Source organism: Eptatretus burgeri, chromosome 9, assembly GCF_056783735.1.
Source record: "Eptatretus burgeri isolate ZD-2024b chromosome 9, Ebu_testis_v1, whole genome shotgun sequence".
NCBI classification, from domain to species: domain Eukaryota; kingdom Metazoa; phylum Chordata; class Myxini; order Myxiniformes; family Myxinidae; genus Eptatretus; species Eptatretus burgeri.
The window spans coordinates 22053001-22066881 of NC_140969.1; the positions used below are offsets into that span (position 1 = coordinate 22053001).

A 13881-nucleotide genomic window follows, 5' to 3' on the forward strand; every position below is an offset into this window, starting at 1 on the left:
CACCAGGAGCTGCAGGAGAAGTTGCAGTTACTGCAGGCTGAGGTTGAAGCGGCTCAAGCGGCAGAGACAAAAGCCAAGGACCAAGTGCAGAAATACGAGCTCGAGCTGACACAGCAGACGGAGGAACTGAAAGCAGAACTGGTAGGTGAAAATATTACCAGGTTCAGTTTGCATTTTCACGAAGTTGAAAGTTTGATCTCGAGTTTCAACTGTGAACTGAATTGTTAATGAACAAGATATCTTAGAATGAGGTTGCAGATGAAGTTTGTTTCACTTTGTGAGTTAATGACTTTCGGTGTTATTCACTGATTTATTTTCAATTCTTCCTTTGTCCAACTTAGGAAGCAGAATGCACGTCCAGAGCACGGCAGCTCGTAGAACATGAGGAGGCTGAAGGCAGGATGCAGCTGCAGCTCTCAGCGCTAACGGATAACCTGGCAACACTGCGTCGTGAGGGTCAGACTGAGAAGGACGGTAATGTCGAGCTGCAGAAACGTAACGAGGAACTTCTCGGAGAACTTGCAGTGAAGGAAGCATCGTTGCAGAATGGGCAAGATGAGCGCCGTGCTCTCCTCGAGAGGCAAGTTTTGCAATCTTCAGTTGGCCTGTTGGTTTTATCATCTGAATCCCTGACTCCAAAAGCAGGGAATCTCAGTTCCAATCCCATGTACAGGCATACCTCATATAACGCTATTTTGTTATAGCACTAATTTTTCTGGAGGAATTTTTTTACTATAAAACACGAAAACTTCATGATGATCCATAAAACAGTTCAAAAGTTCCGCACGAGAACACACACACGTATATGTGTCGAGGCGTCGATCTCCCTTTACCAAGGCATGAAGACGTTGATGTACTTGAGAGAAAATTGTTTATTATTTACCAATACATGCGGCCGCATGGAGAGCAACAAACACCAGGAACACCAATTAGCAATTGAGGTTACCCAGAGAGTGCTCTGGCTCTATCAGTTGAGCTACTCTCTTATATACGGTTCCATCTTGGACAAATGCTTATTTCGCAATTGTCCTTTCTTTCAACCTGACCAGCTGCCTTTAGCAACTGGCTTGTGTTCTTCAACAACCATGAATCAAGCAAGATAACGAGGAAGCAGAGTTACTCCCTAATGCTGCTAACAGCATTCTTGTGGATTACTCAAGACCGACTCCATCCTCATCTCTACACACGGCATTCCAGTGTTCCTTTGTGAACAGCAAGCAGGAATATATTTTAATTAACTGCAGGCGAGTGAATTCAGTTGGGAGAAACAAAGCTTTAACAAAGGTACGAATCCCAACATATGCAGATGGCGTACACTGGTTAGCGCTGTGCCAATGGGCATGCGCTCGTCTCCACGAGTTTTGAACTCCTCCTACAGAATAGTGTTTATTCCACTGTGGTAACTCTCTTTTTGTCTTGTTTTTCCATATTTTTTGCAAACATTTCAATACATGCAAAAAGGTCAAATTCCAAAAAGATGCAATTCCGGCCACATTTTTAAACAATTTTTTGATGAAACGTTGTATATCCAATCAACATTGGAGGACTCATGAAATATGTAATGATTTTTATTTTTTTGACCCCCGGTTCATGCCACAGGGGGTTGGGACTTAGGGTCACAGAGATCAAAACAGAAGATTATCTAACTCAAAATTTTGCTTTGGGTCAAACCTGGTGGAACTTTTTGCCATCATTAAACTTTGGTTTTGGTTGGAAGCATGGTGATTTCCGATGGCGTGCTATCGACTTTGCTCTAGTTGTATTTTTATGTCATTACCTATCATTAATAATGATTGTTGTTATTGATAAAGTGCTTTAATACGTTTATCTTGCGTATATAATAATTATTAGTGCTATTACCATTTGCTCATAGGTAAGAAATAGCGCTAATGCGACACATCTCCATTGGAATCATGTTATCATGACCTCATAGAGCACTGTTTCTTATCGCGCTCTAAAAGGTTGGAATACATCCGCAGCACAATAAGAGCTCTGAATGTACTCCTTATAGTTGTCCATTTTTGTAATATCATTGTTTTAATTCAAGTAAAAGTACACTGATGTCTACAATGTCTTTGTCTTGCATGTGATTGGATGTGCAAGCTCCTCCATGATCTTTGGGTCTCTATAATCGAAAAAAAAACAAATCCTGCAGACACTTACCTTGTGAATTTCCACTTTGATGCCGATTGATTGATCTGTCATTCACATGCTCCAAACTTTTCCTGCAGGTGTGTGCGGGGTGAGAGCGAATCTGAGAGGCTGCAATCCCGCGTTACTGAGCTGCGAAGGAAGCTGGAGGACGCCCAGGCCGCCATGCAGGAGCTCGGCCGTGAGAACCAGTCCTTGCAGGTTGGAATTCCGAGCACCTGATCCCTCCACATTCAAACTGCCTCGCCAATTTAAGTTTGAGCAGGCACAAATTATTGGAAGTGATCGAATGTCCATAGTATGGTCCTCCAGATAATATAGCAAGTTGGCTCTCTGAGCTCATTTCCACTCTTCTCCCCGATTCCCACCCAGAATGACCAGTTTTTGCATTGTGTCCCACAGATCAAACAGACGCAGGTGTTGAGCAGGAAGTGGACAGACGATGGCAATGTACAAAACTGCATGGCGTGCAAAAAGATCTTCAGCGTCACAATTCGCCGGGTACGAGACCTACAGTCTTTTATTATCAAAATGTTTTTTCTTTTTTCTGCATAACTCGGTCACTTCTACTAATAGTTGCGGTGTTACATTTTCTTTTGCAAATATGTATGTTGGAAGTGAAATCACCTTGCGCAATTAATTACCCGATGTGGGGATATTTATAGTGCGTAAAGTTGAGGGATCGCTAATAAGACCGTAGTTTCTGTACTTGCATCATATTTGAGTTTCAGTTACTTCGGCATTGTGGGACAAATGGTCTTTTTCTGCATTTGACTTTCAAACACTGATCAACCCACCACATTCCTATTGTGAAAATGAGACATTTTATTTATTTTATTTGCCAGGTGTTCAACAGGGAGTTATAAGATATGATACGCCAACAAAATAACATTAAAGTGAGAGTGAAGAGATTTCCAATCTTGTCCCTTCTCAAAAATTCGAATTTGCAATACGTACTTGTGTAAATTTATCAAATAACTCGCCATTTTTTTCTCTTTTTTTATTTTATTTAAAGGAATCCTTTTTTGTCATTAAACAAGGCAGCAGCAAACTGCAATAGACCAGCCATGCATGGCAACATGATGTGCAGGTTTATAAAATAATAAAATGTGCTACCGGCAAGGTTAATCTGCACACGTGGTGGATTTTGCCCAATTGTGTCTGCGGACGTCCTCCTGCAGTTGGGTTACTTCTTATTAGGAGGATGGTGGCAGGATTTGCACTCCGAGGTGAGGAGGTGAGGGGTGTAATTTGATAAAAGGATGTTAGGAGGATGATAAAAGGAAGGGTACGTCAGGTAGCAAAGAAGTTGGACAATAAGTTCCCTTGCGAGAAACTTCAATGTAGGAGGAGGCTGTGAGGCCCATCTTGGCTGTGCTGTGGTTTTTATTTTTGTTTTTAATTTTTTGTTTCCACTGTCGAAGCTCGTGGAGGAGATAGAACATAGAACTAATCATGACCTAACAGAACAAAAGGAACAGCAGAAAGAGATGGGGGAAACACACCAACAGCAGGGATGAGGGACAAAGTCGAGGGAGACTAAGAAATAAGGAATGTGGGGGAAGAATGAGGGGTAGGTGAGAACATGGGGTGAAGAAAATGGATACAGAAGCAAACAATCGGGAGGGAAAAACTGGAAAGTTTTTGGGTGTCATGCTTGGGTGTCAGGGGAGGTGGGAGTTAATGGGGTGGAAAAGATCATGGTTTTGGATGGGGGAAGATGGTGGTGAACAGCTGTCTTGAAGAAGGGAAGGATAAGAGTGAGGAATTTGGTTCCACAGGTGGGGAAAAAGAGGAGCGTATGTGAGCAATGATTCTGGATTTTTTGAGTTTCACCAGATGGGGGTTGCTGGCTGACCGCATGCACCCTGCATAAACCTGGAGGGGTAAGGCAGGGGGGTGGGGGGTCAGAACACGGAAATAGCAGAGGGTGCAAGACCAGAAAGGCGGCAGTTGAAGACAGACAACCGACCTGTCTGCAATGGGAAAGTGATCGACCCATATACTCAGCTTCATCATTGAAAAGTCCAATGATTTTGAAGGACGTGGTTTAGGGATGGGAGCATGCGCCAGAGCAGCGCGTTGCTGCGTCCACTTTCCGCCGGTACTCCAGGGGCCTCCGTCTGGCCATCCCCCAGGCAGATGCCTGGCCCATCCAGATCTCCTTGAGATGCCGATCAACCTGCTGCAATGACGAGGCATGTGGTCGGCCCATTGGCCTCCTCCACTCACGAGACTCCCTCGCTGAGAGAATCTGGTGAGCAGGATCAGCGTCAAGAAAATGAGCCACATGTCCATACAGCCGCAGCTGACGCTCACGGAATATGCAGGTAACAAATCTCATTTGAGTCTTTCTCAGCAACCGCTCATTGGACACAAAGCCCGACCAGCGATAGCCAAGGATTCTCCGAAGAGACCTGGTACCAAAGGAATTAAGTCTCCGTCTCAGATCCTTGGTCAGAGTCAAAGTCTCGCATCCATAAAGCAAGACTGGAAGCACCAAGGACCTGAAGACTCGGACTTACGTCTTTCCGCACAGGTACCGGCAGCGCCACACTCCATTATCCAGTAAATCCATGACTCCCCAGGCCCGACCCAGATGACTATTGACCTCTGACTCGCAGCCAGCAGAGACATAAATATCACTGCCAAGGTAAGTGAATCTCTCCATGACCTCAACATCATCACCACAAACAGGCACAGACAGGACAGCATCATCCAAGATGTCATTGAAAGCCTGGATCTTAGTTTTGACCCAGGAAACCCGTAATCCCAGTGGCTCTGACTCCTCATTCAACACCTCGAGGGCCCCCAAAAGGATATCTAAAGTCTCCGCAAAGATGACTACGTCATCTGCGAAATCAAGGTCAGGGATCTTGACATTCCCAAACGATGCACCGCAGCTTGATCTCTTTGACATCCTCCCGAGATTCCAGTCCATACAAGTGCTGAAAAGTGTGGGGGCCAGTATACACCCCTGACGAACTCCAGTAACAACTGGAAATAAGTCAGAGATTGCACCACCACATCTCACAACACTCTCAGTACCAGAGTAGAGGTCAGACATCAGATCGATCAGTTTTGGTGGCACCCCACGTAGACCAAGAATCCTCAAGAGGGCATCCCGATTCACTGAATCGAACGCTTTACAGAGATCAACAAAGGCTGCAAGCAGCCCCTGCCGAAACTCTCGTCTGCGTTCGGTGAGGACGCGAAGAGCAAGGATACGGTCAATCGTTGATCTCTCTGGTGAAAAGCCCGACTGCTCTGGACGCTGGTGCTCAAGCAGGTGGTGGCAAACCCTATCAAGAATTATCCGAGCAAAGACCTTGCCCGGCACTGAGAGCAGCGTCACCCCTCGGTAGTTGTTGCAGTCTTGGCGATCGCCCTTCCCTTTCCAGAGAGGGACAACAAGGCCCCTCTTCCAGTCAGTTGGGATGATGCCTGTGTTCCAGGCAGAGCACAGAACTGCATGCAATGACACGAGTGCAGCATTTCCACCAGCCTTGAGAAGTTCAGCATGGATGCCACAGATCCCTGGAGCTTTTCCCCGTTTCAACCGGTTCACCGCAGCCCGTGTTTCCACAAGCGAAGGTGGACCACAGTTGATTCGAGGGTCAGCAACAGGGATTGTAACACCCTTGACGTCCAACTCGACAGCTGGGGGATCAGCCTGGTACAACCGCTCAAAGTAACCGGCCCAGCGGGCCTTCACTTCAGACTCCTGTCAAGAACCTACCACACTCTGCTCTAACTGCAGTGCTCCGAGGGATAGGCTTGGATGAACGCAATGCGCGAATTCCCCTGTAAGTGGGACGATAATTCCTTGACCACAGGTGATGCTCTACCCCCTCAAAGATTCCTTGCACATAGGCCTCCTTGTCCACCCATAGCGCACATACAGTTTTATGCCTCAGCTCCCTGAACAGCTCAGCTCTGCCATTCAGCCTGGCCCTGTGACTCTGGTCAATGGTATCCAGTGTCTCTTGAGAGACAAAATTCTTCTTTGCCCTGCGGTGAGTTCCAAGACATCCACCGGCAACATCAAGTACGGTGGTGTTGAAGGCACTCCACAACTCTTCAGGACCTCCCAAAGCACTCAGACCCCCCCCCCCCAAATCTCCACTCAGCTTGTTCGCAAACTCCTCAGCTACCCTCTCATTCTTGAGCTTGCCAACATCCAGCCTAGGCTGGGATGGTACCATTCTCCTGGATTTAAGGAGCAACTTCAGAGTTGCTACAACAAGCCGGTGGTCAGTATTGAGGAACTGAGCACTCCGGTCGACCCTGCAGTTCTGGATCATCCTCCAGCAACCATCAATGAGGACATGGTCAATCTCCTTTGCCACACTGCCAGCGTTGGAATACCAAGTCCAGCGATGACCTTGTGGGTGCTGAAACCATGAACCAGCCACCCTAAGTCCATGACTTCTTGCAAAGTCAAGGAACTTAGTGCTATTCAGGTTCACAGTTCCAGAACCAATGGGGACCAACACACATCTCATAACCATCCCTATTAGTTCCAGTTGATGCATGGAAATCCCCCAAGACTGGAAGTGTATCTCGTCTGGGGCACTCATCAACCACAGACTCGAGCGTGGCATCGAATGTATCCTTACGGTGAGATCACTCACCTCAATCGGAGTATAAACAGAGACCAGGGAAATGACACCTAAGGAGTGACAAATCCTTTGTCTCATAATATGCTCGTTGACAGGTGTTACCTCAATTATCATTGGAGTCAGTTTATTTGACACAACTACAGCAACTCCTTGGGAATGGTAACCATCAGAGTGACCAGACCAATAGTAGGTATAACCACCCACCATTATCTCGCCGCAATCCGGTCTCCAAACCTCAGAGAGAGCTGCAATCCCGATGTCCAAATGCTTGTGCTCAGATGATAACAGAGACAGGTGATCATCCTCTCTTAGGGAGTGGACATTCCAGGCACCCACCTGAAGGGACTGCCTCAGGTTAACCCAAGGAGACCGCCGTCTGGTGGACGACACCTCAGCACCACTCCGACACACTCTCCCGCAATCTGACCAAGGGATGTTACCCCGTGGTTTCCCTCCTATCATCAAAGATTGGGGGTCCCGAAGGCTTTGCCCCAATCCCGTCATCCGGTGAGCTGCTCTGCGAAGGGAAGCAGCACAGGAGGTACTCCCACGGAGTGGGTTTTCAGATTTCTTTGCGTTTTTGTGTTTTGCGGAATGAAGGGTTTTACGGTGGCCGGAGTGCAAATCCTGCCACCAACCTCCTAATAAGAAGTAACCCAACTGCAGGAGGATGTCTGCAGACACAGTTGGGCACTAGATATGGATGGCCGTTGGCTCACAAGGAGCTCCTCTGCCCTTTGACAGGTTTTGTTTTTAATCCTGCTGGGTGTCCATATCCAAACACCCTCCTCACCAGAAAACCTGGTGGGGGAGAAGGTTTAGCCGCCGACAACCCGACCATGGAACAGGTTAGTACAGGTTTACATGATACCTGCAGCAAGTCACAGATCTAATCTGGCCTGACCTGACTTAAAACGTGGTTTCCACTGACTTGATGTTGTTCCACGGCATCAAGCTGAGCAAGTTGTGATCAAGGAATGCCAGCCTAGTGGGGAGAGCAGTACTCCATCAAACTATGGATGAAGGCCTTGTACTGTAAGTGGATAAGAGTTCATGTGTGCCAAAGAAGGACTTTGCATGACGGAGGATGCCCAGTTGGTGGTGGCTGGCATGCCCAAGTAGTAGTATGCCCAAGAAAGATCATGGCGGATAGTGAGACCCTGAAGTTTGAGTGGCTGAACTTCCTCAAGAGGATTGTAAAGAAAGTAGATAGGCGGATTTGCCAGATGGTCCTTTCAGAGAGAGATGGTGAGTGTGAGAGATTTGTCAGCATTGAAAGACACATTCCAAGTGTTTGACCAGCCTGTGATTTTTTTTTTCAAGGTCTGAAGAGAGGGAAGAGACTGCAGCCTACCTAGCTGAAGGATGAGGGATGTCACGGCAGAGGGTAGAGTCATCAGCAAAGAGCTGAAGAGGATTTTCAAAAGTCAGAGAGATTGTTGATGAACATGAGGAATAGGACTGGACCAAGAACAATCACTGAGGGCACTTCAGCCTTGACAGGGAGAGAAGTTGAAAAGATTCCATTGAGAGCCACACGTTGGCTATGAAAGTAGAGGAAGTCAGGAAGCCAAGTGTGGCAGTATGCTGCAGGGCAGGATGCCAGACTATTGAAATCTCGAGATGTGTCCAGAGAGACAGCCCTGATCTCATGTCTGACATTGAGGGCCTCCATCCATTGTTGGGAGAACAGAAGCAACATGTCCAAGGTAGAGTCACTTGGTCTGAATCAGAATTGATGATCTGAGATGAGGCCTTTGGAGAAAAGGAAGGATTTCATGTCAACTGCGATGATGAATTCTATGACCTTGCTGATGATTGCAAGGAAGCTACTACGTCTGCGGATCGGTTTTTGCACCTTGTTTATATGATGTAGTGATGCCGGCTGGCTTCCAAGCAGATGGAGAATGACCTAGGGAAAATGAAAGGAAGTGCAAGAGCAGTATAGTAGGTTTTTGGGACATGTGAGCTGATGCCATCGGATCTAGTTGCAGAATCAGTGGAGGTTTGTCAGACACTTCTCCCCCTTCTCAGGTACAAAAAGACACAGAGTCCAGGAGTTTTGGCCATGCTCAGTCCTTTTAAATTCCGAACTTCAAATAAGAAGCAGCATGTATCATTTTTTAAAAAGTTTTTGGTATGACTTGCTGGGATTCGAACCGCCAACTCCCATACTCAGACTGGACGTTTTAACTATTACACCATACCAAGTCTGGTAAACGGGAGGGATGAAGAGAAAGGATGATGGGAGAAGTTGGGACTTGCAGATTGCAGAGAAGAAGGAGTGAGGAGGGTCAGAATTTCTTTTTGTGTTGCTTGTTTTTTTGCATTCTTTGTACGTGGAGAGTCCGATACCAGAAAAGTGTTGTTGCAATCGTTTGCATCGAGCAAGCCATGGTTGCTACAAATCTTGTGAGTTGGTACCAATCCTGCAAAAGAGATGCTCACATTCTACTAATAGAGCGGCTCACACTACTTCCTTTGGTCCGTGTATATATATATATATATATATATATATATATATATATATATATATATATATATATATATATATATATATATATATATATATATATATATATATATATATGTATATGTGTATATTGGGTGGTCGCTAGACGACCGTTATTCTCAGGTTTTCCGTCTGTCTGTCTGTATGCAATGGACAGCTCTGGAGGCCAGAGGAGTCAACCTATTTTGATGAAACTTGACTGGTAGGTTCATACCAGGATCTAGTTTTATGCTTTTGAGCACCGTTGCTATGGACGCCACCGTTGCCTAGCAAAGGGACTTTGAAATTTTTGAAAAAGTCAGAAAAATATTTATATATATATATATATTTTTTTTTTCGAAAATCAAAAAATCGGCTTCCGCGCTTTTATGCGCACTATAATCAACTTCTTTGTCAAAAATTTTCAGCCCGATCCGTCAAAAATTGTGACTAGTATGCAATTATATTACTATATGCTTTCACCCCAACGTTCGCGTTGGGATTCCCTAACATAGAATTAAGGAATCGAAAACATATGATGAATGGACAGTTGCTTGTCATGTTCCTATATGGAACAACGAACGGCAAAAATGCCATCTGATGCGTTCTTTTGTCTCCATATTTCAAATTCGCCTTAGTCTAGCGACCACCCATGTCGCCAACCGGCTTGTGTTTATATTGTTGCGAATTCGCGCCCGCCGGTGTGCGATCGGCCACGTAACTCGAATCGCAGCATGTCGCCCACCGGACGGACAATTCAGTCGTGACCCTCTCGGAACAACGCCGGGAGCTAGTCACGGATGGGTCTTTCGACCTCACCACAATCGTGCCAATTGGCCACCCGCGTAGGATAGGGTTGTTCGCCAAACTCGACCTAAGTGCCTACGTGGATGGTTAATCGGGCGATCGTACCTCGCCGCAGGTCGGCTTCAGACACGAAGCGCTTAAGCGGTTCGTTCCGTACTGCAGAGATAACCGAGCGGAGTTATCGTCGACCTCGACGGTTCAGATGAGTTACCGGGAACTTACACCCACTACCAATCTCTTACGCCATGCAGGATGGAGAGTCAATAAAAAGAAAGGAGATGAAGCAGAGCGGGAACAGTTCAACAAGCAAGCATTTTATTGCGTGACACATGGACACAAAGCAAGCACGTATATTCAGTCACAGTAATAATAATAAAAGGCACGTATTCGAGCACAGAAAGAAACAGTAAAAAAAAAAAAGAGATACGACCGACTAAGACCGACACACGGCAACACTTAAATAGATTCACTTAACAGACGGCGCCACCACAAGCATTTACACAAAAAGCAAAGGAAAAAGAAAGCCACCCTCATAGGCGAGGAGGCAGACAGGTCCGTAGACCAAATGTACGTGAATGCCGGAAGATCGGCCAGGTCCACGAGACCGGGGAGGTTTTACCCGCGTCCTCGTGACGCGATGGCGGGCAAGCCGCAATGTTCGCGCAGCTGCACCCCGGCTCCGTGCCCTGGCGTGGTCGTCGATTCCTCTCCGGCGTGCTCCGCGCGAGCGGTCCCGTTGGCACCATGTTTAGGGTGGGGGGGGGAACGGGAGGCCCCCTTGGCACTATCTCAGCGCGAGTGGGGGGGGGAAATCGTTGATTCTCAGGGAGAGGGGTATGGCTGGCTGGCTTGGATCTCGCGACGAGTCAAGCGACCCCCACACCGCAACCTCGTCGCCATCCACCGTCTTCCCTGTAACTCCTCCGCAACTTCTCTCCAAGCTCAACTTCACCCTCTTTTAGTTCCACACTCCTGCCTCGTTCGACTCAGGAGGAGCCGATATGCAAATATGCGGATCAAAACGCGATTGGAGGCAGGGCCACGCCACCCTCTGTTCAGCCATTGGTCGTGTAAAAAGGGGCGTGAACCTCCCTTGATCCGCATACTTGCATAAACGGACTTCACATACACGCGCTTGGAGGCGGGGCCAAGCCGCCTCGCGCTCGCCCATTAGACGGAGGGGAAGTGGGCGTGAAGCATTTTGGATCCGAATTTTCCCCCGGAAAGGCCGCCATTCGCGCTCGCGGCTCGGTGCGTTTGGCACCAATCGCCGAATGAGCCCTCAACAGCCCAACGTTCAGTGTTCACAGGTGGTGCGGTTGTTGGTTGTGAAGGAGAAAGGCGAAGGTGGTGGAGGGTTTTCTGTGGTGGTTTGATGGTTATGGTGTCGTTTGGGAATGGCGGTGAAGCAATGTTTGCGGGATGGAGTTGTGAAGGTCAGGGTAGTGGCTGTTTGTGTTGTTAGCGGCTTAATTGTTGAAAAATAACAATGGGGAAAGAAAAAATGGCGAACTGAAGGATTGCAGCCCGAATGGATCACATAAATTCCCTCTTTTCAATGGGTGTGCACAGATGCCAACCCTCCCGATTTCATCGGGAGGCTTCCGAAAATTCACCCAAACTCCCGCCCTTACGATCACTATCCTTATCCTCCCGAAATTTTGATATTTTTGCACTGTTCACTAATCAGAATGTACTAGTATGAGAATTGAATGAAAAGCATCGTCTGCTACGTATAGCATGTGGTAACTCCATAACGTTCGCTGCTACCAAATTGTACGTAAAAAATTGCAAATTCAAATGAGGAGCAGCGAAACATTGGGTCTGGATCTCGCTTATGCGATCATGCACTGAGATTTAGTGCATGCGGTATGTGTGCAATACAGTGCATGCGGTATGTATGCACAGTGTATATGCATGCGATACGCTCACTGCATGCAGCTGGGCCCCGTACCAGCCCGGCGGTCGCGACCACCGTGCGGTGTTTAACAGCCGCTAGAGTTCTACGAGTCGCGCTGCAGCTGTGGAACATCGACTTCGAAGTTACCGATGCTTCAAGCCCTCGATGTTGATTACGAAATGGCAGAAAAGAAGCTTACGGAGACCAAGAAATGGTCTCAGAAGTACAAGACCGAATACAGTCTCCAATACCCGTGTATTCGAAAGTCTGAAAGAGGAATTCATCATGCGTATTGTACAGTATGCAGCGTTGATATTTCAGTTGAGCACGGAGGTCGCGATGATATTCGGAAGCACGTTGGAAGCAAACGGCACACAGACATTGCAAAGGAGAGATCTTCGAGCACGAGTACCGGTACACTTCTGAATTATTTCACCAAACAAGGGACAAGCGAGGAAGAGGATGTTACCCGAGCGGAACTTCTCTTTAGTGGATTTATTGTGGAACATAACTTGCCCATATCAGTCTCAGATCATGCTGGACCTCATGATCATGATTTCAAAAGATGTTTCCAGATTCAAAAGTTGCTTCAAAGTATGGATGTGCAAGAACAAAAACTTCAGCAATAATTGGTGAGTTGTCAAATGTTACTGCTTCATCTATTGCCGATATTGCTAGACTAGCTCCATTTAGCCTAGCTACAGACGGTAGCAATGACAGTGGTGAGGCCCAGCTATATCCTGTCCTGATTTCGTACTATGACAACAGTGCTGGGATTGTGAAGCAAGGTTTGCTAAGTTTGCCTGCGTGCAAACAAGATTCCACTGGAGAAAACATTTTCAAACTGCTTGATCATGAGTTCAGTGACAGGAAAATTCCGTGGGGAAATTGTGTTTCCTTTTGTGCTGATAATGCCTCTGTCATGGTGGGCAAGCACAAAGGAGTCGCTGCTTATATCCACAAACAAAATCCAGAGTGCTACATCATGGGATGCCCTTGCCATATGATGCACAATACGGCCAAGAAGGCGGCTCAGGCCTTACCCATTGAATTAGATGACTTTCTCATCGATATTTACCCACTACTTGGACAAAAGTAGTAAACGCGTCAAAGGAGTGAAAGCACTGCAAGAACTCTGTGATGCCCCGACACACAAGATTCTGAAGCATGTCGCAACAAGGTGGCTGTCCCTTGGTCAGTGCCTAGACAGGCTGATTGAACAGTGGGAGCCACTTCGCCTCTTCTTCAAAGAAGAAGTACGAAGAAAAATGCAACCAACTGTAGCCAAGACTCTAACAACGAGCAAGAAGGACGGCACTGTATCTACTGCCAGTACTGGCAATGCAGGATCAAGCACTAGTGGAGCAGCATTCACCACTACCACTGCAGTATCTGCTGCGAAGAAGACAGCAGGGACAGCACCAAAACCAATGCTGAGAGCAGGTAGCATCACCGGCCCTTCATCACGTTCATCTACAAAGCAGATCCCTTCAGAGTCGAGAAAGACTGTGATAGTCCCATCTACAGGCAAAGAAGGACCCAAGTTAAGTTCTGCTTTTGCCAAATCACTTGATAGAAGCTCAGCAAAACCTTCGAATCAGAGGTCTTCTTCCTTGGCTGCACCTACCTCAAGCTCTCTCCTCAAACGTAAAATTGGATCTGGTACTACGAGTCTGACCTCTTCTGCTGGCAGTAAACGCAAGTGTGATCGCCCTGCGGCTAAGTGTACTACGAGTTCTACAACTAAAAGCGCATCTTCCTCAAACACTGTGCAGGAATCTAGAGAAAAACGTGTCACCAGGATGTTCTTGTCTCCACAAACAAAACTCTATTGTTTCTTCCTTCGATATGCTAACAAGCTTTTTGAGAAGGGGAATCTTCTGCTCCAAAGAGACGAACCCTGTATTCAT

At 46.9% G+C, this 13881-nt stretch overlaps 1 protein-coding gene across 3 annotated transcripts in view; it reads left to right on the plus strand.

The window, feature by feature from the left end:
* Positions 1-13881, plus strand: part of EEA1 (early endosome antigen 1) — a 68786-nt gene that overhangs the window by 50530 nt on the left and 4375 nt on the right. For all 3 annotated transcript variants that reach the window (XM_085894314.1, XM_085894315.1, XM_085894313.1), the window contains exons 23-26: positions 1-141; positions 342-580; positions 2232-2352; positions 2554-2652. The exon at positions 1-141 is cut by the window's left edge and continues 45 nt beyond it. In XM_085894314.1, coding sequence (XP_085750440.1) covers positions 1-141; positions 342-580; positions 2232-2352; positions 2554-2652 — 600 coding nt within the window. The remainder of the gene's footprint in view (positions 142-341; positions 581-2231; positions 2353-2553; positions 2653-13881) is intronic.